Source organism: Taudactylus pleione, unplaced genomic scaffold (genome assembly GCF_031769625.1).
Source record: "Taudactylus pleione unplaced genomic scaffold, aTauple2 ptg000572l, whole genome shotgun sequence".
Lineage (NCBI taxonomy): Eukaryota > Metazoa > Chordata > Amphibia > Anura > Myobatrachidae > Taudactylus > Taudactylus pleione.
In genome coordinates this window covers 2227195-2251570 of record NW_028284974.1, presented here as the reverse complement: position 1 = coordinate 2251570, position 24376 = coordinate 2227195, and the positions used below count along the sequence as shown (strand labels likewise).

Below are 24376 nucleotides of genomic sequence, written 5' to 3'. Positions count from 1 at the left end.
CTGTGACGATGGAAACACATATTACATATAGCAGCTACAAAACATCACAGAGCTGATCTCCGCCACCTCGGAAGGGGCAGAGAATTCTGCACAGGGAGGAGTGACGCAAAAAGGTTATAACAGGTAGAGATGTGCGCTGACCCCCGTGTTTTGGTCTTAAATCTGGATTCATCTTCGTGTTTTGGTTTTGGATCTGGGTTTTTTAATAAAAAAAAATATTTTTAAAAACAGCTAAAATCATGTAATTTTTGCAATCCAAAACACGAAATTCGGATTTAAAATCCGAATTCCTAGCCACGGGAAGATCAGAACCATGATTTGGATATGTCTGGATCTCCTCAGGAGATCAGAACTGCGAATCAGATTAACAATGGCCATAGGGGGAATGTGCCACTCTATAATTCATATATGCCATGGACCCCTGGAAAATAATTTTAATAACCATTATAATCTATTTCTCATTTGCAGTGAGCTGGAGGGAATCTTTTTTTCCTGTGGTTATGTGTAAACACCGCCCTTTACGAGCACCTGTGCAATATCATTAAGCTGATATGAGCGACCACCTTACTTTTTGTTTGCAGTTTTGAGAAGGCATGAAGGGAGCCAGCATTGGGAGCATGTGCTGGTCCTTATAGTGCTATGTGGAGGTTTCTGGGGTACCTCCAAGGTGAGTCAGCTCTCAGCTTATGCATGTGCTGTTATTATGCAGTACACTAATTTGTAATTATATGACCCAGAGTGGGTGCTACTATTATGTAGCAATAATTATTTTGGGGTGAGCATTTGGGAGTGGGGCCCCCGGAGTTGTTCTGGCTGGACTTTTTCAGGGCATCACCACTTAATTCACATAGATATTTTTTTATCACTTTTCTAATTGTTTGTTTATTATTTATGTCATTTTAATTCTCTCTCATTTCATTAACACTTATTGATTTATCTTTACACATCTATTCTTTACACTTCACTATCACCTTTTTTCCCCTTTTCATGTGATGCCCTGGGGATTGTCCTTGGCTGGAATTTTTTGGGTACCTTGCTTCTCGGATGTGAACCCCTTAATGTTAGGAATGCCAGTATAGAGGAGCCTTGACGATGGCCTGGAGCTTATTCATATATTTGCAAATGTATGTAACTAATACCTCTGAATCTCTATTATCATGTAGGATTTAAGTATGTTTTGTTGATATTGCTGCAGTGAGCTGGAGGGAATCTTTTTTTTCTGTGTTACATATTACATATAGCAGCTGCAAAACATCACAGAGCTGACCTCCGCCACCTCGGAAGGGGCAGAGAATTCTGCACAGGGAGGAGTGACGCAAAATATAATTGGTAGAGATGTGCACTGACCCCCGTATTTTGGTCTTAAATCTGGATTCATCTTCGTGTTTTGGTTTTGGATCTGGGTTTTTTAATTAAAAAAATGATGATTTTTAAAAACAGCTAAAATCATGTAATTTTTGCAATCCAAAACCCGAAATTCAGATTTAAAATCCGATTCCAAGTCGCGGGAAGATCAGAACCGCAATTTGGATCTGTCTGGATCTCCTCAGGAGATCAAAACTGCGATTCAGATGAACAATGGCCATAGGGGGAATGTGCCAATCTATAATTAATATGTGCCATGGACCCCTGGAAAATAGTTTTAATAACCATTATAATCTATTTCTCATTTGTTTCTGCACATGCAGCACTCTCTGCCAGAGTCCCCCCAGCTCCAGATGTTGTCTCACTCCCAATTCCTTCTTAGCATTTCTCCCTACTCACCCAGTACTCTATATTAGAGTCCTCCTTGCTCCAGATGTTGTCTCACTCCCAATTCCTTCCTAGCATTTTCTCCCTACTCACCCAGTACCCTATATTAGAGTCCTCCTTGCTCCAGATGTTGTCTCACTCCCAATTCCTTCTTAGCATTTCTCCCTACTCACCCAGTACTCTATATTAGAGTCCCCCCAGCTCCAGATGTTGTCTCAGTCCCAATTCCTTCCTAGCATTTTCTCCCTACTCACTCAGTACCCTATATTAGAGTCCTCCCTGCTCCAGATGTCCTTCTCTCACTTCCTTAACAGAATTTTCTCTCTACTAATCCAGTACTCTCAGTTAGAGTCCACCCAGATCCAGATGCTGTCCCTCTCCCACCCTCTTCCTAGGATTTTCACCCTACTCATCCAGTACTCTCTCTCCGAGTCTTCCCATCTCCAGGTGTTGTCCCTCTCACACTCCCTTTCCACATTTCCTTCCTACTCTCCCAGTACTCTCTCTCTCTTATTCCTCCCAGCTTCAGATGTTGTCTCTCTCCTACTCCCTAACCAGCATTTTCTCACCCAGTCCTCTCTCTCTCTGATTTCTCCCAGGTCCAGGTCTTGTCTCTCTCACTCCCTCCCAGTACTTTCTCCCTACTCACCCAGTACCCTCTCTCCGAGTCCTCCCAGCTCCAGGTATGCATTTTGGAAAGCTTCTTTCAGCTCCTCATCCAGTGGTTGCTCCTTGCCCTGGATTAGGATGGTGGAACAGACATCCAGAATCCTCTCTGGGGCTCCTTTCATTACAAGCATGAAGCGGTTGTCATTGGGGTCCTCTGTCTCGTGGATGGACAGCTAGGAAAGAAGATGGGAAGCAATTGAGGTGCTCAGTTAAAATCATCTGATCGTTGTATTGTTACAATACATTATATATTAAAGTAAACAGGTGGAACCCACAACTTCTGTCTAATGTGATCTGCTACACACATATGTTCTTACTGTGATATTGCATGTGTATCTTATGTCTGCACACAGAAGGAATTTCTCATCATTCTTATTATTGTTATATAACACCATCATATTATATAGGGCCACACTTATCCCCTCCAGAACTTTCCTGGAGGGGAGAAGCAGCTGATCACTGTAGGAGCTGTGCTGGGAGCTTCTCATCATTAAGCCCTATCCTCTCACTACATAATGCTGCAAATCGCAGACCCCTTGAAGGTAGGGGGGGAGGGATGGCCAAGATGACACAGTTCTCTAAGAAGAGGGTTGGATGCGGGAGGGCGACCTACTCCTCACGAAAGTCCGTTGCTCTCCCTAAATATTTAACAGAGCGTATCTTGTGTGTCTCCACACTGCATACACGATCCAGAACCAAGATTATGCAAGTGTAGTCGACGCAGAGTCTTACGCAATTCAGACACCTGTGCGACTGAGGGGGCGTAACTGGGCCGCTTAGGCATTGTTCTCAGATAGGTGATGTTCATCAATGGGCTATGTAGAGTTGGCCAGAAGCCTAATTACACCTGCATTCAGACCAACCTTCTGCACCAAGGACAGCTGGTATGGATCATGACTAGTCGCAAACACCCTCATAGGAGCGAACATAAAGATACTGTATTTCACATGCAAGCAATACGGGAGCACGAACGTTCCCATCCATCCCTACATCAGGCCCAATATGTGGAATGGTGGCACGGAGAGAACGTTTGTTCCAGAATGGCGTGTTGGTTATTGTTCACCAATAAATAAATATATATATATATATATATATATTTTAAATGATGTAAAATTTTCCAACAAACACATAAAGGGCCACATATTGTATGGTAAGAGTTGTCAGAAGTACCAACGCTGGAACAACTCATCTCCATTAAATCCACATCACATTTGCCCGTGCTGAATTAATTCACTGAACAAGGTGTCTTTATAACATTGGTTATTTCTCTCACCCCAGGGAACTATTGGGGAAAGTGAGACAATAATCATGGGTCTTAAAAAGAAGGTTCATTGGCAACATTAGAATGTCCTAGTCATTGTGAGTGAATGCACCATAAATTAGTGACTGGTACCTGTACCCCCCATGCTGGCACATACTTTGTCCCACAACCCCACCTTCATTGATTGTATCCTGTTTGTAGTAAGGACTAAGGGTCTGATTTAGAGATGGAAGCGGTTTTGATGTTCTCACAGGTGAGCGATATTTTGCTTCTGCGGCCTAAAGTGATCACAAAAAGTGTGTTCGGGGAGTGTCACGGTCATGTCTGGGAACACTTCTGCTCTCCCAATCGCAAACCAGTGCCTCAGTGGCCATGTTTAGTTGGATTTGAGGAGAGTAGCTAGAGTAGACCCTAGGCTACCGCACATGTCGATGGTGTGCCCGATGTTGGTGTGATTACAATCTACATCGCAAATGTACAGACCTAGGAGCCTGAAAGTGGGCGTCTCATTGCTCGTACACTCCATCGCACCGTGGAGCACAAAGGAAAGGCTGATTTTAGCATTTACATATTCCCAAAACCCTATTGTGAGAGACAGAGCGGCTACATTACCAGCCATATCTGAATTAGGCCCTAAATTGCATCCAAACTTAATTTAAAAGAAAAAAGTGAATATAGTGACAAAAGCTTATGCTGTCCTCTTAGCAGCCCTGCATTGGGCGTATACCTCGCTCGCCTATTTGCTAAATGCATCCATATATTCTATCCAGGGGCGTATCTATAATGAGTGCGGGGCACACGGGCCCAGGAGTCCATGGGGGCCCTCACATCTCCGTAGTGCTGCTTTGCAGAGCAGCAAAAATCACTGGGAAAGTGGCGGTGGCCATTTTCCCTGTGACCTGTGCATGCACAATACTACTGTCCCCGGGAAAATAGTACCGGCGCCATTTTCCCAGAGACCCGCGCATGCGCATTAGATTCTGGCACTAAGACAGAATCTACAGTGCACCACGGGACCACCACGCCGGAGAGAGGAGGGGGCCTGCACTGAGTCTGCACGCAGGCCCCCTCCTCCCTTAAAACGCCCCTGATTTTATCAGAGTATGAGAGAAGTCACACAGCTCATTCTTTGTGCTGTACAGCCCAGCACGGATTGGGTTACTGTCACTACACATAATGCAGATGGAGCAGTACACAGAGGTAAAAAGCTTTTATGTTATTATGAAATGAATGTTAAGAAGGATCAGGCTGGGATCCTGTAGCAGCTGGGACTAATCGTAGAGAGAGAGAATGACAAATGTGGGGGAGGAGGGTCAGAGGCGGCAAAGAGACATACAGACAATGGTGCTAGCAGCGCACACGTGGGGTGGACGCGCATTATTTTCTGAACCAGACCTTTACGTTTACAGGACCTGATTCAGAATTGTACACTATACCGATGTTTTTGCAGCTGAGCGATTATCGTCCGCCTGCGTGTGTCTGAGTCACACAGTGCATGCGTCCAGATACATCAATGTAGTCGCTCGCAGCTAGTATTTATTCACAGTGTGATTGACAGTCAGGGAGCATTCGGGGGAGGTAAGGGGAGTGGCGGCAAGGAAGGCAGGTGTGTTGGTCAGGGACGTGTCTCGCCCTGCAACTGCGATCCTGTACGCTATGAATATGGCTCCAGCATCTCAAGAGTAAAAAGTAATGCCATCTCTTTACTTTTGGGTTCAGGCCCAGCATTTTGCAACTGCACATAACCAGGTGCATTACAACTGCATTTTTTATGCTACTGCATTGTCTGACTGCATCTCTGTACACCAGTGTTTCCCAACTCCAGTTCTCTGGGACTCCAAACAATGAATGTATTACAGATCCCCTCCATAGCACAAATGAAGCATTAGCTCCACCTGTGTCTCTTTTAAAATGTGTCAGCCAGAAGTGGCGTATCTATAATGGGTGAAGGGTGTGTGGAGCCTAAACTGCACACCCTGCATCCGGAGTCCCGCGTCGGCGCTGCACAATTACTGGGAAAATGGTGCTGTGGCCAATTTTTCAGAGATTTGTGCTTGCACAGTAGAAAAGTCAGCAGGGACTGGGTGCTGGCTGTGTCTACTGTGCCATGAGAGAGGACGGGGCCAGTACAGAGACTGCACAAGAGCCGCCTTCTCTCTTAAACCGACCCTGACAGCCAGTAATGACTGCATCTGTGCACCAACTAGGAGATCTATAAAACATGTGTGACACCCATGAAACGGACACCCCTAGGACTGTGAGGGGTTAATACCACCTTGGGCAAGGAAGAAGTTAATACATATCTCCCCAGCACGTGTGAAGCAAGGGGACAGCTGGTGCTGATTGGATGAGCCTGTCCTGTCTCTCAAGCGGTGGGTGTGGTCAGGTGCCCGCGAAGAAGAGTGTGAATTATAGAGGGCGTGCCAGGAGCTGAGGAGAAGTGTGGCATGCAGCACGAGGACAGCGGACAGAGACCGTCAAGCTGCAAAGCTCTAGTGGAGTGTGGAGCAGCCGGGCCGGGAGCGTGGACGCCGGGGACCCGCGGAAGATAGACCGGGTCAGGTGAGCCACAGCAGTGGGAAGTTGGGACCAAGAGCAGCGCACCATTAAGGCGTCCAGCGCAGCAGCAAGAGCCGCTCGTGGAGGTACACAGCCACAGTGGCAACACGCAGTACAGGGTAATCATCCTCCCTGCCCCATACCACAGCAGCAGCCATCATAGGGTAACTTCAAAGCACCCTCATTTCAGTTATACTACTTATAAGAGAAGGCGCTGTATTATTGTGATTTATAACTTTTTCTGCCAACCACAAGATGGCCGCAGGCCAACAGCAACACTTGCTTTGAGTTGCCATGCTGCCAACCACAAGATGGCCACCGATTAACTGCAGTGTAGACATACAGCTCCAGCAGTGGAGAAGTTACATAGCCTTGCACCAGAGGTAACTACAGGAGTGGTGAGTGGAAGATTGATTGCACCACAGGCAGAGCTGCACTGACACTCAGTAGTACTGGACTTTCTCATACCTTGTTGCAAACAGCAGAACCTCAGTGTTACTTTCACTTTTATGATATAGGAGTTATCTGCTTCACTGACCAAGCTCACCACTATTTACCCTGCATGCTTTCCGGATCACACCAAGACTGTCCTATTTCACAGCACAGTGATTCTTTGATACTTGAAAGCTGGAATACACTACTTAAAGGAGATAATATAGCCCTTCAACCTGGGATAGAACTGCGGGACACTTTACAGTAACAGTTGTCTAGGAATATTGAATAACCTTCTGATTGCCTGAGAATTGAATGTGCCTATAGAGAGAAAAGTGGAATTAACATTCAGTGACTGAATTGCTGTACTGTGTACAGGACTTCCATATACACATTGGCGATTCTTCCCTCCCAGATTTAATACTAACAAACGTTACACTAAGTGGGACTAGTACCGTGGTCAACTTAAACTGATCTATAAGAGCTCCACCAGCTGCAGCAGCGAAGACGGGTAGGAATACAGTGTTTTGTGTTTAAGGTCATCTGGACATTGAAACTGTTAGTTTAGTACTGACATCATTGCTGAATTGTTTTCTTGTAGTGTGCAACCATTTGAGATAAGAATGTATGCTCAATACTGAATTTAACTGTGAATAGTAACGTAAAAGTTGCCTTACATTGTATGGTCATACTGCCGAAGTATTATTACACCAATCCGTATGGTGCCGTGCAAATGCCATTGTTTTTATGTGTAATCTCATTATTGATGTTTTCCCCACTGATGCAATACAAAGGCTGCCTCATTGAATGCGGAGTGTTATTTATGCAAGTGCCCTGCCAACTCTCTAATAAACCTGTGTTCACAAAATAAAAACCACAAGCTGCCTCGTCACCCCTTCATGTGCTTCCATTACTCTCACCTCTCCGTAAGTCGAGTGAAGACTGAACCACAACACACAAGGTAAAACTTACCACATAAAGTCAAGGTTACCACAACTGGCGTCACGAACAAGATTAACGGAGTCCAAAGTGAGAAGGTTGGAAGTATAGAAGAGCCATGTCGACCGATCCACCAGCCCAGGCAGTACCGCCTGCTGGCGCAGGAGCACCGATCAACCCACCTGTGGCACAGATCAATCCTATCACGCTCCCCGATTACTTCGGAGCCCGTGGCTTCCCACGTATTCTGGTGAGGACCATGGCACAGAAGGAAGCACTCTCACCGAGTTTAAAAGGAAGATGACCTCTATGTTCCGTTTGTACCCGCTAAGTGATCAGCAGCAGGTCGAGATACTCATTGGGCAATTGAAGAATTCGGCACTCAGGGAAGTGACGTCCTGGCCCACCAGAGAAAAACAGAACGTAGAACAAGTCCTTAAACGACTGGCGACCACTTTTGATGCCCGTACCTTATCCACCTTGAAAATGAGGTTATATGCATGTAAACAAAAACCTGGGGAGAGTCTGCGTGACTACGCCCTCACCCTGCAGGAGGCCTTGAGGGCAATCCAGGCTGTCGATCAGGAAGAAGTCAGGAACCCGGATGAGACCTTGGTCACCCAATTGATAGAAGGAGTTAACAGAGAAGGAACACGAGTTCAACTGCGACTACAACTTCCGACGCATACTTTCTTAGACTTTAAAGAAGCGGCTATCAAAATGTTGGGCACGGTCGAAGAGCATAATACGGAATTCCCAGAATTACCAAGTCAGTCCTACTCGGCAGAAGCTGGCTTACGGAATGCATGTCAGGCACCCAAAGAAACCAACCCCACCTCCCATGGGCTGCAGCTGCCATCCCCTGACCCAATACAACTGTTGAGGAAACAGATGGAAGAAATGACATTGGGAATGGCAGAGATACGTAGGGAGGTGCATAGCCTAGCTCAATCCCAACCGGCGGATTATGAAGAGCCGCGGTGGCGGCCAAGAAGACAAAGGGCTGATGACTGGTGGGAACCACCCCGGGGACAAGGGAGAAGATCAACAGATCGGTTTGATGCTCAAGGCCGTCCCATCTGCAGGCAGTGCCAGAAGGCAGGTCATGTGGAGAGACACTGCAGGCAAGAGGAGACGTTAAACTGCAACACCCCGAGGGTGGGGGTCAAGCCTCGGGGAGAACAGGAGGAGTAGACCCGAATCCTGAAGAGTGGTGCCCCCGGTATGTCGGGACGTGTCCGACAATCCCAATTGTCATAAACGGTGTGGAAGTTTTGGCCATGTTAGACACAGGATCCCAAATCACCACCATACAGCTACCTGCTTTTCAACGCTATTGGAAGGAGGGGCAGTTGCTGATGCCACCTCCCTCATGGCTGCAACTAATTGCTAGTAACGGACTGGGGATCTCCTGCGTGGGGTACTGGGAGGCTAATATGCAGATCGGAGAAACCCTCCTTCCACTACAGGGATGTCTGATCACTGAGAGCAGTGAAGCTAAAGTAGCACCGGTGATTCTAGGAATGAACGTCTTACAGCAATGTCCGGAGGAGCTATTGGCCACACTAAGGAGTGAATTGTCTCAGTTGGTCACCGGGGAGCGAAGAATCATACAGAAGACTATCAGGGTGCTTCAAGGTCATCAGAGGTTCGCCCATAGTGAGGGAGAGATTGGAAAGGTTAGACTAATGGATAGTAAGCCCATCAAATTGCAACCCAATTCAGAGACCATCCTCTGGGGCAAGGCACGATGCGGACCAGCTGGCAGAAGCTATGAGGCCTTAATTGAACCCTGTTTAATGTCCGCTCGCCAGGAGGCGGTAGTAGCCAGTACCCTAGTCACTGTGGAGAACGGACGAGTCCCAGTGCGGATCTTAAATCCCCATAATTACGCAATCAAGTTGTATCGACGCCAGCCACTGGCCCGATTGTTGTGGACCTCATTTCAAGATATCGTATATCCATCCTTACAAGCTAATCAGTGTCAAGTAACCACGGAGAGTAGTACAGCTGACGAGCAGGAAGATGAATGGTGGATAGAGATTCAGGTAGAGGATGGCAGCACACCGAGAGACCATAAGGCCGGAATCCTCCAGGTTGTGAAGAATAATGCTGAGACTTTCAGCCATAGCCCTACAGATCTGGGTATCGTGAAGGAGATACACCATCGTATCCTGACAGGGGATGCCCCACCCATAAAGGAGCGGCATCGCCCATTGGCACCAGCGCTATATCAGCCCGTACGGCAACTGTTGGAGGACATGAAGAGCAATGGCATCATCCGAGAGAGTCACAGCCCATGGGCAGCCCCATTGGTGTTAGTTCGCAAAAAGGATGGCCAGCTAAGATTCTGTGTAGACTACAGGAAGCTGAATGCTATCACACATAAGGATGCCTATCCTCTACCCCGAATTGAGGAGTCTCTGACGGCGCTTAAATCTGCCAAATATTTCTCAACCCTAGATTTGACCAGCGGCTACTGGCAGGTTCAGATGAAGGAAGAGGACAAGGAGAAGACTGCCTTCGTCACACCAATGGGGCTCTATGAATTCAACCGTATGCCATTTGGCTTATGCAATGCACCCGCCACCTTCCAACGCGTGATGGAGCATTGTCTAGGCCATAGGAATTTCAATGTGGTTGTCCTATATTTGGATGACATTATCATCTTTTCAAAAACCTACTCTGACCATCTGCAACACTTACGGGAGGTTGTCCAACAGCTGACTAGATTCGGTCTGAAGCTGAAGCCATCCAAGTGCCACCTGCTCAAGCCCCGAGTTCAGTACTTAGGTCACATTGTAAGCCCTGAGGGTGTGACCCTGGACCCTGAAAAGGTGAAAGCGGTATTGGAATGGCCCATCCCGCTGACAATCAAAGATGTCCGATGGTTCCTTGGATTTGTAGGATATTATCGACGGTTTGTGAAGGACTTTGCCAAAGTCGCCGCCCCTCTATTAGAAATTCTACGAGGGATCCCTAAGGATAAGTATAACAAACGAATTCCCATTGAGTGGACGACTGAACAACAGACAGCCTTCGACCTGCTGAAGAAAGTCCTGACAGAGGCCCCTGTGCTGGCCTACCCAGATTACAACCACCCGTTCCGGCTGTACACAGATGCCAGCAAGCAAGGGTTGGGAGCTGTACTTGCCCAAGTTCAGGAAAATCAAGAGCGTGTGATCGCTTACGCTAGTCGCAGTCTACGTCCCACCGAACGGAACGACGCCAATTACAGCGCCTACAAACTCGAGTTTCTTGCCTTGGTGTGGGCAGTGACAGAAAAATTCAGAGACTATCTAGCGGCAACACCGTTTGTAGCTTATACGGACTGTAACCCACTGGCTCATCAAGCCACCACCCCTCTAGGAGCTTTGGAACAAAGGTGGTCCTCCAGACTGGCCAACTACCAGTTCAAAGTAGTATACAGAAGTGGGCGAAGTAACGCGAATGCCGATGCACTCTCCCGGCTACAGACGGGCGAAAGTGAATTGGAAGGAATAGACAGGTGGGAGCAGATTGAAACTCCCAACTTCAGTTTGAAAAGAAGAGCACCGGAACAGAATGCTATGGTTCCCATCCCTGCGAGAGTGCAGGAAGTTCAGGGCGTGGAGATGGAAGGAGATTGGACTGTCTGGCAGGACGCAAGCCCAACTTTAAAAAGGGTGAAACAGTTGCTGGCCTCTCGTCAGGGGTTGACCCGAATTCAGAGACAAGCTGCAACCCCGGACCTAATCCAATTGTGGCGGCAAAAGGACCATTTGACGTTGCGGAGAGGCCTATTGCTACGACAGAGCACAGATCCAAAGACACATCTGTTGATTGAGCAGTTGGTGGTGCCCCCTGCGAAAATCGATCTTATCCTACGGGCCTATCATGATCACTCTAGCCATTTCGGCTGTCAAAAGACAGAGGCAACCCTACGTCGAAGATTTTACTGGGGGAATATGCGTCAGGATGTGGAAGACTGGTGCAAATCTTGCGACATATGCACAGCACGTAGACCGGCTCCATCAGAAGAGAAAGCACCGCTGCACCCCATTGTTACCCGACAACCACTGGAACTCGTAACTATCGACCATGTGAAGCTAGAACCAAGTAGCTTAGGATATCAATATGCTGTAACCATAATTGACCATTACACCAAGTTTGCCGTTGTACTGCCAGTTCGGGATCTCACGGCAAAGACGACAGCAGAAATCATCTGGCGAGCATTTGTACGGCCCTACGGGTACCCTGCTAGTATTCTGACGGATCAGGGGCCTGCGTTTGAAGCACTACTCTTCCAAGAACTATGCCAGTTGTACGGGTGTGTGAAATTACGCACTACAGCATACCATCCTCAGGGCAACGGGGCCTGCGAAAGGCTGAACCAAACTGTGATAAATTTACTCCGAGCTGTACCCCTTCCACAAAGACGTGAGTGGCCCACTCTGCTAGCAGAACTGATCTTTGTCTACAACAACATTGTGCACAGCTCCACAGGATACACACCATATTATCTGCTTTTTGGACGATCTGGGAAACTACCCGCTGACGTTCACTTAGGCCTGGCTTCGGATGATGCCACAGATTCTTGCTTCCAAGGGGATTGGGTCGTAGAACACCAGCGTAGATTACAGACTGCTCGAGCTCTTGTGGACCAACGTATGGATACTATCCGTGATCGACAAAAGGATCGATACGATGCGACCGCACATGCCAGACCATTAACCGTAGGAGATGTCGTGCTAAGGCGAAATAATCGGCGGCACAGCAAATTGGATTCTCAATGGGAGCCTCATCCATATGTAGTTACCGGCATAACCAACGCTGAAATAGCCGTGTACCAGATTGATAAGGTAGAAGGTGGTCAACCGAAAGTTGTACATCGGGATCAACTCAAATTGTGCCCTAACCATCACAGAGCTCCAGAATTACTACCTGATTCTACACCATCACACCCAGCCCGAGATCAGTTGTCGATACTAAATGACCCATTGAGTCTTGTCCTGAGTATGTATTGGACTGTCGTGGCCGGTTTCCCGACCCCAGAAATGAGGCATCCGCCTGTGGTTGAGGAAGTAATTGCAGACGTCCCTGAAATTGGTGAAGTGAGACGCTCGACCAGGAGCACCCAAGGAATACTGCCTACACGTTACAGACAATAGAGAGGTCGGTAGAGGCACCTTTAGTACTGTTTATATTTTCCTGATTGCACTAATCTGTTTGACATTGATATGTTGTATTTATGTGTACATTTGTGCTAGTGTGATAGTTAATGGTTAGGCGTAGTCAGGGTCATGATCTATTCATCCTATGTTCATTGATGCCCAGGATTTGTGACTTACAGATGCCAATACTCTGTTATTTGGGAATTATCCTTTGTTCTGTTTCCCTTTATTATTGGACCAAGCGTGAGGACACGCATCATTTCAGTATGGAGGGATGTGACACCCATGAAACGGACACCCCTAGGACTGTGAGGGGTTAATACCACCTTGGGCAAGGAAGGAGTTAATACATATCTCCCCAGCACGTGTGAAGCAAGGGGACAGCTGGTGCTGATTGGATGAGCCTGTCCTGTCTCTCAAGCGGTGGGTGTGGTCAGGTGCCCGCGAAGAAGAGTGTGAATTATAGAGGGCGTGCCAGGAGCTGAGGAGAAGTGTGGCATGCAGCACGAGGACAGCGGACAGAGACCGTCAAGCTGCAAAGCTCTAGTGGAGTGTGGAGCAGCCGAGCCGGGAGCGTGGACGCCGGGGACCCGCGGAAGATAGACCGGGTCAGGTGAGCCACAGCAGTGGAAAGTTGGGACCAAGAGCAGCACACCATTAAGGCGTCCAGCGCAGCAGCAAGAGCCGCTCGTGGAGGTACACAGCCACAGTGGCAACACGCAGTACAGGGTAATCATCCTCCCTGCCCCATACCACAGCAGCAGCCATCATAGGGTAACTTCAAAGCACCCTCATTTCAGTTATACTACTTATAAGAGAAGGCGCTGTATTATTGTGATTTATAACTTTTTCTGCCAACCACAAGATGGCCGCAGGCCAACAGCAACACTTGCTTTGAGTTGCCATGCTGCCAACCACAAGATGGCCACCGATTAACTGCAGTGTAGACATGCAGCTCCAGCAGTGGAGAAGTTACATAGCCTTGCACCAGAGGTAACTACAGGAGTGGTGAGTGGAAGATTGATTGCACCACAGGCAGAGCTGCACTGACACTCAGTAGTACTGGACTTTCTCATACCTTGTTGCAAATAGCAGAACCTCAGTGTTACTTTCACTTTTATGATATAGGAGTTATCTGCTTCACTGACCAAGCTCACCACTATTTACCCTGCATGCTTTCCAGATCACACCAAGACTGTCCTATTTCACAGCACAGTGATTCTTTGATACTTGAAAGCTGGAATACACTACTTAAAGGAGATAATATAGCCCTTCAACCTGGGATAGAACTGCGGGACACTTTACAGTAACAGTTGTCTAGGAATATTGAATAACCTTCTGATTGCCTGAGAATTGAATGTGCCTATAGAGAGAAAAGTGGAATTAACATTCAGTGACTGAATTGCTGTACTGTGTACAGGACTTCCATATACACATTGGCGATTCTTCCCTCCCAGATTTAATACTAACAAACGTTACACTAAGTGGGACTAGTACCGTGGTCAACTTAAACTGATCTATAAGAGCTCCACCAGCTGCAGCAGCGAAGACGGGTAGGAATACAGTGTTTTGTGTTTAAGGTCATCTGGACATTGAAACTGTTAGTTAGTTTAGTACTGACATCATTGCTGAATTGTTTTCTTGTAGTGTGCAACCGTTTGAGATAAGAATGTATGCTCAATACTGAATTTAACTGTGAATAGTAACGTAAAAGTTGCCTTACATTGTATGGTCATACTGCCGAAGTATTATTACACCAATCCGTATGGTGCCGTGCAAATGCCATTGTTTTTATGTGTAATCTCATTATTGATGTTTTCCCCACTGATGCAATACAAAGGCTGCCTCATTGAATGCGGAGTGTTATTTATGCAAGTGCCCTGCCGACTCTCTAATAAACCTGTGTTCACAAAATAAAAACCACAAGCTGCCTCGTCACCCCTTCATGTGCTTCCATTACTCTCACCTCTCCGTAAGTCGAGTGAAGATTGAACCACAACACACAAGGTAAACTCTTTACTTACCACATAAAGTCAAGGTTACCACACATGCACTGTTAGGGGTCCCTGAGGCCTGGAGTTGGGAAACACTGCTGTATACTATTGTACTGCACCAATTTATGTGAATACAAGCAGTGATACAACACAAGGGCATAGTTCTGTTCTATGTTTTTTTTTCTCTGGGTCACATTACATATAAACACGATCAAAGTCCATGTGCACCACCAAATGTATCTTTTGTCTACATTCTACATAGCAACCCTTATAAATGTTGGCAGAACTATGGCATATTAGGACAGGGGTGGTATATACCTTGCCCCCCAAAAACCTACTCTTACAAACTATTCTCAGTATAATACATTTCTAATGGGAACCTTAGGGCTAGAGGAAACAAACCTACAGAGAGAACAGCAACTGGGTACTGCAATACTTTCCATATGGTGCTTAGAGATATTATTTCTAGTGCAGGTGGTGTGAGGGCCACCAGTAACTCACCTGGTACTTGTTGGTGGAGTTGAATGGAATCTCTGCTACCTTCTTGTTCTTCTCCCTCATCAGCTTCACGGACCCACAGGACAGCTCAATGCACTTCAGGAGAGCAGATTCAGAGGCATCGCCTGCCACGTCCCTCTGAGAAGAAGATAATCGCTATGTTACTGACCACCACCAACATCCCGTCATACAGTAATAGATAGTGAGTCTGATATACAGTGACAGTGACACATACACAGTTAGCGTGACATACGAAAAGATGTGCATCCACACACAGTGACACAATGATATACACCTCCAGCCCAGGGGCTAACGCCACACACCTTCAGTACGGGAATGTTGTCATTGCCTGCTTTGAAGACAGCACGGTTGCACAGGGCAGCAATCCGAGACAAGGCCACCCAGGTAGGAGAACTCTTATCAAATGATGCACCTGAGGAAGCACAATTGGGAGAAGACAAGAGAGAAAGTGGTTGAGTTGATGGTGAGAAGACATGGTGGGGGAGATCTCTGGCTGTGTGCTATGTGTTATTCCCACACCTGACTGGTCCTCTGTGGTGTCAGCCTCGTGGATCTGGTTGTCAAACCACATATGTGCTACAGTCATACGGTTCTGTGTGAGGGTTCCGGTCTTGTCTGAGCAAATGGTAGACGTAGATCCCAGAGTTTCTACAGCTTCCAGGTTCTTCACCAGGCAATTCTTTCGAGCCATACGTTTGGCAGTTAGCGTTAGACATACCTGCAGAACAAGGTCATAGGATGAAGATAATAAAATATCTTGTTTATCTAATTTACAAACTAGGGAAGGCTTTAACCTGTGTGCAAATACACATAAAAGAAGCTCTCAAGCCATTGTGCAATCACAAGACTTTATACTAAAGCAGGGGTGGGGAACCTTCTTTATGCCGAGGGCCATTTTGATATATATAGCATTATTTGCAGGCCCGGTGCAGGCCATGCCCCTCCGTGTGACATCACACAGGGGCAGGGCCACAATTGCCGGTGATTACAGCAATGCTCGGAGCATCCTGAGAATGTTCCGGGGAGCTGTAAGGGCAGCAGTGTGACCGTCTGAATCATCCTAAGGACGCTCCACACGGCACTGCTGCATAGATTCTGGCTGCAGGGTACCATTCTAGGCACCCTGCTAGCCAGATGAGCCTAGCAGAAAAAATGCTCCGAGGGCCAGACCAAATGATTCCGCGGGCATTATGTGGCCCCCGGGCCTGTGGTTCCCCATCCCTGTTTTAAAGATTCATTATTAAATGATTAATAAGGTTTTAAGAATATTTTGTAGCTGACTTCCTATTAGAATAAAGGAAAAACCACACTTGTTCACACCATCCCTCACACTATAAACATAAAGGTTACCTTATTATTGTGACTGAAATCGTCCTGGTAAGGAGTGCTACCCACTATATCTGTTTAACAAGAACGAATGCAAGAAGGAATAGTATTTTGGTGTACTGGTGCCTAATAGTATTACAATTTTACTTTTATTATATCCATTAAAATATATGTACATAGATATGGTGAAATATTAAAATCAATAGAGTTATAGTCCCTGACACAATAACTTTCTATTGATTTTAATATTTCACCATATCTATGTACATCAATTTTAATGGATATAATAAAAGCTAAATTTTAATAATATTAGGCACCAGTGTACCCAGATACTATTCCTTCTTGCATTCGTAGCTGACTTCCTATTAGTTATCAATTACTATTATATGCACAGGGAAATTAAAATTAAATACTTCTTTTAAACAATGTCACCCGCACTGCTTGGACCTCTGCACTGAAGAGCAGAGTATTTATGACAAAATGGGGATGATTCATAGGGGGTATATTTACTAAAGTGAGAGTTTTTAGAAGTGGAGTTGTTGCCCATAGCAAGCAACCAATCAGATTCTAGATATTACCTTCTAGAAAGTGTTAAATGTTGAATGTTAAATAGAATCTGATCGGTTGCTATGGGCAACATCTCCACTTTCAAAGACTCTCACCTTAGTAGATATTCCCCATAGTCTGTATGATGGGACTGAATAGGGAATTCCCACCGAGCTGTTGTGAATGGGATTCTTATTTGTGATGTGGAAGAGTCACCACACTAGTTAACATTGATATGGAAGATATGAAACCTATAACCAAAAATGATGATATAATTTCCAGAGTTTATTCTCATGGCTGTCGTGGCTGTAGCGAGGCTTGTCCAGGGCACAAGACTGAGGGGGCGGCACGGCCGCTGCCAGGATGACACCTGTTTACAGATAGTGGGGTAACATGAGAGGCACAGCGCTACATAGAAAGTGCCCATCTTTCTATTATACTGTCATTTGCGTGACATCCTGACGTCCCATGTGCTGGAACAGGGCGCCTCTGAGCACGATGGCGCTGTCTCTTCTGTTTATATCTCTAAAAGAATGACGTGCTGCTGCTCAAAACTTAGGGGGAGATTTATCAGATCTTGGAGAGAGATATAGTGGAAAGAGATAAAGTACCAACCAATCAGCTTCTAACTGTCATTTTTCTAACACAGTATGTAAAGTGACAGTTATGGGGGGTATCCACTTGACGATATACAAACAAGAGAACGATTACGACATTGCAATCGTGCTGTCGTTTGTATAGCTAGTGATGTGCCTAGACTGAGCATTGACTCGTTCAGTCCCGGCACATCCCTCATCCCCGCACATGCTGAACCTGACGAGATTGTCAGGTTGACCTGCATATACGGACGATGTTGGATGTCAGAAGCGACCAGCGGGCACGCGCATCACTGGTCGCTTCTGACCAAAACATGCCCAATGCATGCACGATTTGCAAGCGATTGGCTAAATCGCTAAGTGGCTACCCCCCTTTAGAAGTTTATTAGTTGGTATTTTATCTCTCTCCAAGATTTGATACATCCCCCTCCTTAATATAGATACACACACCAAGAAGTTTCTATAAAAATTTATTGCCAAGAAAATAGAACTTTTATGAGTTCAATAAGTAAAATATGTATACTCAAATTTATAAAGTTTGTTTATTTTGTATTTTTATATTGAAACCAGCAATTTTTTTATTTTTTATAAACCATAGAAATTATCATTAGTAGTAGAAGTATCTATTTATAAGGTGCCACAAATTTCCACAGCGCCATACAGAGAAAAAGATACAATTCAGGGTCACATTTAATAGCAAATAATGTACATTAAATGAGTCTGTGCTTTATTATACTCATGTATGTCCTTGTAAAATTGGAAAAATTGGTTTCACCTTGTAATAATGAATATTAAAATGTATGCATGGCAAAAATTAAAAATCACCCTGTTTAAACAGGTATTTCCATAATGCCATGCGAGTTTGTCCTGCATTTGATAGACCTCTTCTACATCATTTGTAGTTCTTCATTTCAAAGTGGTCAGAAATAACGAGCTTTGAAACGACAGACCTCAGATTATATGGGAGAAATTGCGGACATATATAACACAGGGATCCATCTAATCTCACGCTCATATCTTGCACCAAGGATAGGACTGGTGCAAGTGCACTTTTATAATGGTTATGGCTTTTATACAATGCTTCTATGGATAGCTCCATACCAGTCGCATATGGGCAAATATACTCTATATACCTTACAACATGCTCACACACATACACACTAGGGTTATTTTTTTTTCTTGGGAGCCAATTATCCTACCAGTATATTTTTGGAGTAGGGGAGGAAACCCACGCAGTCAGGGCCGTAGTGGGAATCGAACCCACGACCTCAGTGCTGTGATGCAGTAACGCTAACCATTACACCGTCTATGCTACATAATGGATGTACTTATGAGGACAGTCACTGGAATGTTTCATAATATGGACCCTTTAGAAGAGACTTACTTATTGTGATATACAAATACACGTGCACTGAATGCTAGTTAGAACAATTCCCCAGTACTCACAGTGACGGTGGCCAGAAGCCCCTCTGGTACATTGGCCACAATGATTCCGATGAGGAAGATGACGGCTTCCAGCCAGGTGTAGCCCAAAATGAGTGAGAGGACAAAGAATGAGACCCCCAGGAACACAGCCACACCGGTGATCAGATGGATAAAGTGCTCGATTTCCTTTGCAATTGGGGTCTTCCCGACTTCCAGACCAGAAGCCAGGGTGGCAATGCGGCCCATCACTGTTCTGTCTCCTGTGGCCACTACTACTCCGCGGGCAGTCCCTGTAAATGAAGCATTAACATGTTTGTCAGGGCTCTAACTACAACTTCTATGGTCAATCTCAGAAGCTCTTTAGATAAACCCAGTTTGTTAATGTGCATAGCGCAGCAACATGAAGAGTGCACTTTCCACTGTGTGCTCCCGCCAACTACTTCTCAACTTTCCTCAGCATCTTATACACAGACTATCACTTGTACAATGTATCTGTATCACTGGTAGAAATGTACTGGATGTTATTAAGACACTTTCTAGTCACACACAAGTACAAGGCCATAGACAAACAGTGACGCACTCAGCCATAACAAGTGGTGAGTGTCTTCCACCAGGCACCCTGCAGAGGCATCTTGCTGCATGGAAAGTATCAGAGCATGACTTTAAGTAGCCATCCAGTGCTGTGTGGCATCATAATGTCTAGTGTGCAGGGGTGCAGGCCTAGGATGCAGAGGTGCACTGCTATTGTACTGCATACAGGGTTGGACTGCCCATAAGGGTACAGGGGAAATCCCCAGTGGTCCCCACCGCTTGCTCTAATGTCAGGTTCCAGACTGTGCACTGGAACTATACATTATTACTCTATCAGAGGGCCAGTTACATGGTCTCTAATGTTTATCCAAGCCTATATGGGGCTGGTCTCATCCCCTGTGGTAACTAACCATACCCGGAGGCAAATGCAGGATTTTTATGGGGGGGTCTCTATATATATATATATATATATATATATATATATCTGGAAAATGGGGTGGAAAGGACAAGCGCCAAATAGTGTGATAAATTAAAAAATAATTGTGCCCGTGCTCAAATAATAATGTGCGTACCAAAAGATAAATCTTTAAGGCTTATCTGTAAATCTTGTCAGTCGATTGAGTATACAAAGCTGGACCCGGGTTACTGGTGCCAGATAGGACCTTAGTAGGGAAAGGCTCTTGACAGAGCCAGGTGAAGAAGAAAAATAATATAGTGTAGTAATTTCAGAATACTGAGTCTCGTAATAAATGGTTATGCGTACCCGATAGATTCCACCCCATTTTCCAGATCACTATTTCATCTGATTGCCATACAGACCTACGGAAGGGACTGCTGCCTCCTCTTATTTGAAGGATTCAAGTGGTCGATTAACTTTTCATATATATGACACCTGCACTTTAATGTCACAATCAGGTTAAATACACTGTGCGCGATCCAAGAACTACTATTTCCATATATATATATATATATATATATATATATATATATATATATACAGTATATATTTATATATGTATATATATTTATACATATGCGTGTGTGTATGCACAAATATATATATATATATATATATATATATATATACAAGCATATATACACACATACATATATACACACACATGTCACATATACGTTACAAACAAACTTACCTTGCAGCAGATCTGATCGGTAAAGGACCTAGCAGGCTGACACCATGTAATTAGGCCCCTCCCTCTCGTGGCAAAATGCTGCGATTTGCGGGTCAATCAGGGGGGGTTTGGGGGGGGGCAAATGACTCAATTCTAATGAAATTGTGACAAAATGGCTCCGCCTCCTCCATATTGACCCACGAATGGCAGCAATTTGCCGCAAGGGAGCGGGGCTTAAGAACATGGTGCCTGCACTCCAGTCTGTCAGGGTTTTTTTGGGGTACTCAGAAACCCCCTCTGCGTGTGCTACTGATACTCCAAACCATGGGCCCTTACCACTGCATTACCCCGTGGGACAAATGGGTCATTACTATCCTATAGGTGGACATTATTAGTACTATTGACTTTTATTTATAAGGCTCCACAAAGTATTTGCAGTGCACAAGGGCACTTTATCAGGTTAGAGGGCCTGTCTGCAATCTCTGCACAAGTCCCTTCTAAGCAATGTCTCCACTGACGCCATTTTTCCAGTGATTTCTTTAGTAAATACGGTGCCGGCCGCAAGGAAAATGAATTTAATGGGTGCACCCATTATAGATACGCCGTACATGGTAAACATAGAAACATTTCACAGCAATACTCTTTTTCCACCAAAATGACAGGTCTGAACCGGGATTTCGAACACGATTCCAACCCGTGTCACAGCCAGGTCAGACCCCTTTCACACTGCACCTCGGACCCGGGTTATTACCAGGTAGACCCCATTCACACTGAACCCATGTCTACCCTTCAAAACTGTCATTAGAAATGTAAGTTATTTAGGCTTACAAAGATGAGGTCATAAAAAGTGGGTAGTGACTGCTCACTGCATTGCATTAATCACCACCAGAAACTCCAATTAGCATTTTTTGCATGACCCAGGTTGGATAACCCGAGTCACACCATTCACGCCACAACATTACCCAGGACCGTACATTACCCAGGACCGTACACAACATTACCCATTACCCAGCTACCAGGGTTCAACCCTGGTAGCTACCAGGGTCAGATTCACAGGTAATGTAACAGAGTATCCGAGGATAACATGACAGGCATGAGTGCCTACCGCCCCATAAGAAGTAGTGTCACATGTATGGCCCTCCCACCCCCCATTGACCATATCAGAATAATAGCGCGATGTTACCTTCTACACAGTTGGTGGAGAAGAAAGTGATGTTTCGTGTCTCAAGAGGGTTATCATGCGTGCAGTCAGGTGACCTGGTCTGGGGCTCTGATTCACCTGTCAGGGAGGAGTTATCTACCTGGAAGACAATAGAGGTGGAAGGAAGAGGAGAAATAAGAAAGACTGGAAAGTGTGAACAAGGAAAATGATACTTGCAGAAGCAATGGAACTCTAGAGAGAAAACACAGACCACCATATATTATTGTTGATTTATCTATTGGCCTCATTCAACAGGAGGTTGTAGAATTTTACCTTTCTATGTGGAAATTAGTCTTAAGTGTTGCATCCAGAATTCACAAGTTATTTTTGTTCTATCTAGACTTCTACAGTACCTTATTATACCACAACCGCAAAACAGGCCAAAATCTATCTGTAGGCTAAAAATACGGTGAAACGTGGCGCAAAATCAAAACTTGAAGAGTGTATAGTCGAATTTAAATTTGTGCAAAATTTTGACATAAATTTACTTAACTCTAATACTGAGGAATGTTCATGAAAACTGTAACTGTATAGGACAAGAGTTGTGCCACATAGCAACCAACCAATGAGATTCTAATACAGTTTAAAATATGAAAGCAAACATTTAATTGGTTGGTGTTGTCAACACACCCTAAAGCTGGGTACGCACGTAAAGATATTCTGTCCAAGCATCCAACTAGTTGATTGGTTGGAATGAAAATCTGGTAAGGTATGAAAGCAAATTACAATTAGCAATTTGCTTCCAAACGCCGGAAAATCGATAAAAACTGTTGTTTGAACAAATTGTTTAGATCAAACATTTAACAAACTTGTCTGAACGTCCATTTTCATCTGTTTTCTGGCATTTAGGAGCAAATTGCTGATCATCAGTTACTCCCATACGTTACCAGATTTTCATTCCAACCAATCAACTAGTTGGATGGTTGGACAGAAAATATTTACGTGTGTATGCAGCTTAACAGTTGTCACAATTATATCTGATTTGATCTGCTTGGCTTGTCTTACCTACCCATCAACACAGGGTCCTGGGATTTGTACCCTCAACCACCAGAATGTTGCAAGGCAGCAAAAAGCTAATGTTAGTAATATCAGCGGTTGCCCGCATATGTATCCTACAACAATGGATCCATGGTGACCATCCCTCCTTGTCTCTCTTCTGAGCGAATTTATTCCATGTGTTCCACATGGATTCGCTGTAAGCTTCCTTACACAAGGAGGAACATGCTGAGAAATTCTTTCAGATCTGGGAGGGGTTTATAGACTCACTATTAGAAGATTTAAAAACCCATCTACATAAATGTTTCCATTCTATTCAATGGTACGAAACTAGGCAACTATTAGAAGATGCCAATTAATTTGCCTACGAATGCTCATGTTTGATTTGATTGTAGTGCCAACCACGTCTGCCTATTTTCACTCTTATGGATACTACCCTATACCAGCAGTTTGTTTCTTTATTTGATTTCTCTTATTTTATACAACTTCACATACTGTACCTGTTACTTATGTGATCATTTTGTTGAAGCGTCCATTGTATTTATTTACACTATTGGTCCAAAGATTGTATAATTCAAAATTTGTTTTTATGTGCTCCAACCCGTATAAAAAAAATAAAAAGAAATAATAATAATAATAAAAAATAAATAAATAAATATATATATATATCAGCAGTCAGATACCACCGCAAGTAATAAAAATTAAGAAGCCTGAATATCACCCGGACGTCTCTGGGGACTCCGTCGGCTATTCGATCAGTAATGGAAAGCAACGCCAAACCCACGGGGCATTGCGCACTGAATTTACTGTATAAATATATATATATATATATATATATATATTCCAGGGGTGCACTCACCAGTCTTCATACAAATTTTTTTTATTCCATATCCATATTGATTTTTACAGTAGCATCGACGTTTCGGTCCTGTGACAAAGGTCCATGCACAGGACCGAAACGTTGCTCTAAAATTCAATATGGATATGGAATGAAAACTTTTTGTATGAGGACTGATGAATGCACCCCTGGAATTTATTTCTATTTTTGTAAGGATTTTTTCGTCCTCTTTGGATAGCTACCTCAGCGCATTATTTATTTATGAAATATGTGTGTTTAAGAACTATGGGCCTGATTCAGACCCGGGCGCTAAGCTGCGAACGCTCGCTGCCAAAAGGGGTCGAATATGCAAATCCCACGATCGCACTGTCTGGCTTAAGGACGCCCTCTATGTCTTAGAGTCTTAGAGGGCAATGGCAGTGCGCATACGCAGGAGTATAAAGCCGCCAACATTTCTCTCTTAGCACATGTCACCTCCAGGAAGTGTCTGATTAATCGGTAACATCAAG

General features: G+C 44.9%; 1 protein-coding gene across 1 annotated transcript in view; it reads right to left on the bottom strand.

Moving 5' to 3' along the window:
* ATP1A3 (ATPase Na+/K+ transporting subunit alpha 3) overlaps window positions 1-24376 on the bottom strand; it is a 103791-nt gene that overhangs the window by 24685 nt on the left and 54730 nt on the right. Inside the window, exons 7-12 of the mRNA XM_088453193.1 lie at window positions 22016-22133; window positions 19193-19461; window positions 15798-15996; window positions 15581-15690; window positions 15261-15395; window positions 2402-2594 (exon numbers count right to left, since the gene is read on the bottom strand). Coding sequence (XP_088309319.1) covers window positions 2402-2594; window positions 15261-15395; window positions 15581-15690; window positions 15798-15996; window positions 19193-19461; window positions 22016-22133 — 1024 coding nt within the window. The remainder of the gene's footprint in view (window positions 1-2401; window positions 2595-15260; window positions 15396-15580; window positions 15691-15797; window positions 15997-19192; window positions 19462-22015; window positions 22134-24376) is intronic.